General features: G+C 34.7%; 1 protein-coding gene across 1 annotated transcript; it reads left to right on the top strand.

The window, feature by feature from the left end:
* Window positions 1–398: 398 nt before the first annotated feature.
* LOTGIDRAFT_58906 (hypothetical protein) lies at window positions 399–1373 on the top strand (the record flags this gene model as incomplete). Its single annotated transcript, XM_009049407.1, has 2 exons — window positions 399–522; window positions 1258–1373. Coding segments are annotated over 2 exons (240 nt in total), but the record flags the coding sequence as incomplete, so codon positions are not given.
* Between the last annotated feature and the right edge of the window lie 240 nt (window positions 1374–1613).

Consider the following 1613-nt stretch of genomic DNA (forward strand, 5'->3'; position numbering starts at 1 on the left):
TTCAAATTGTGCCAAGAAGTTGCATGGACCACAGTGCTGAGTTCACAGGGAAAATCATCCATCCTAAAATTGGGGAGAAGAAATCTATGGTACGAGAATCTCTAAGACTGTTGACTTTTCCTGATCCAACTGATGAAAAATCAGAGGAATGGGCAAGAAATGGATTTAGACATCTAGCAGATGAGGAAGATCATGTTCAATGTGTGTATTGTGGAGGTCAGGCCTCATTTCATGAAAATAATATCAGGAATATTCATCAAAGAATCTCACCTAAGGGACGATACCAGTGTCCTCTGATCAGTGGAATTGATGTTGGGGATGTTACTCGTGAATTAGAAGAACTGGTCCATAAGAAACTATGTCAGAGCAACACTGAAGTGTCACATGACCAGCGTAATTTATATCCAATGTTTCATCCTCAATTAAAAACTGTAAACAAACGGTTGGAATCATTTAAAAACTGGTCCATACAATTTCAACAGACTAAAACTCAGATGTCTGAGGCAGGATTTTTTTATACAGGTAATAAAAGCAGGATTCATTTAGATATAAACTTAATGGTATTTGAAGAGAGGTTCTAAAATATTTATGTGTATCGGTAAAGTGATAGCATCAATTTATACCATTCCAATTTTCAATCAGACATCTGTGGTTCCTGCAATTCCACTTAAACTAGGCATTATATGCAAAATGAAATTAATGGAGTTTTTATGTCCTACTTCTAGGCGTTTTATGATGTCACTACTGTAATTTCAAAGGGCTTTATGTGATACAATTAAATTTTGCAACTAGTGACATCATCAAACTCGAGGTTTGCAGGAACCACAGACGCCTGACTGAAAATTGGAATGGTGCAAATTGATGCTATCAGTGTCCCTGGCCCCCAATACACATAAAAATTTTACAAAACCTCTTTACAATCCCCACACAAAAGAAATTCAGTCATTTTCTTATTCAATTTACCTGTTGATAGAAATACATTTTCTGTCAGCACTTTTGTTGGAATTAAATTTGTCTGTATGTGATTTCCAAAAATGTGTTTATGTGAGGTTTGTAGTTATACTCATCCAGAACATAATGAATATTATCTCAGATATTATGCAGATATAAGGGACAGCCTTTGAAAGCCATTATATAAGACCTGTTTGTTTCTGTCTTTTCTGTATTGTTTTGTACCGTAAGTCAAAGAACAAAAAATATTTAATTTAAGGAAGCATCTATATTTTTATTTAACACTGCATTACTTTTAAATTTCAGGTGTAGCTGATAAAGTTATCTGTTTTTGTTGTGGCGTAGCTATATTAAACTGGAAACCTACAGCCGATTCATGGGAGCAACATGCTCTAGTGTCACCCCAGTGCCTCTTCATCCTTTATAAAAAAGGATACGAATTCATCAGAGAAATGGCAGCTATACAGGTATGAGTTGATAAAACTTTATCAATAGATTTTTCATGGGTAGATATTTCTGTGATCATCTTTTTATATATGGTCATAGTCAGAAAGCTAACATGTACATATCTTTATTGCGATCAATAAGTCAAAGTGGACTTCTGCAAGCCAAGAAAATCAAAGAAGTACACGTAATGTATCCAATAGTCATCTTGGATCATT

The sequence above is a fragment of the Lottia gigantea genome (assembly GCF_000327385.1).
Source record: "Lottia gigantea unplaced genomic scaffold LOTGIsca_135, whole genome shotgun sequence".
In the NCBI taxonomy this organism is placed as follows: Eukaryota; Metazoa; Mollusca; class Gastropoda; family Lottiidae; genus Lottia; species Lottia gigantea.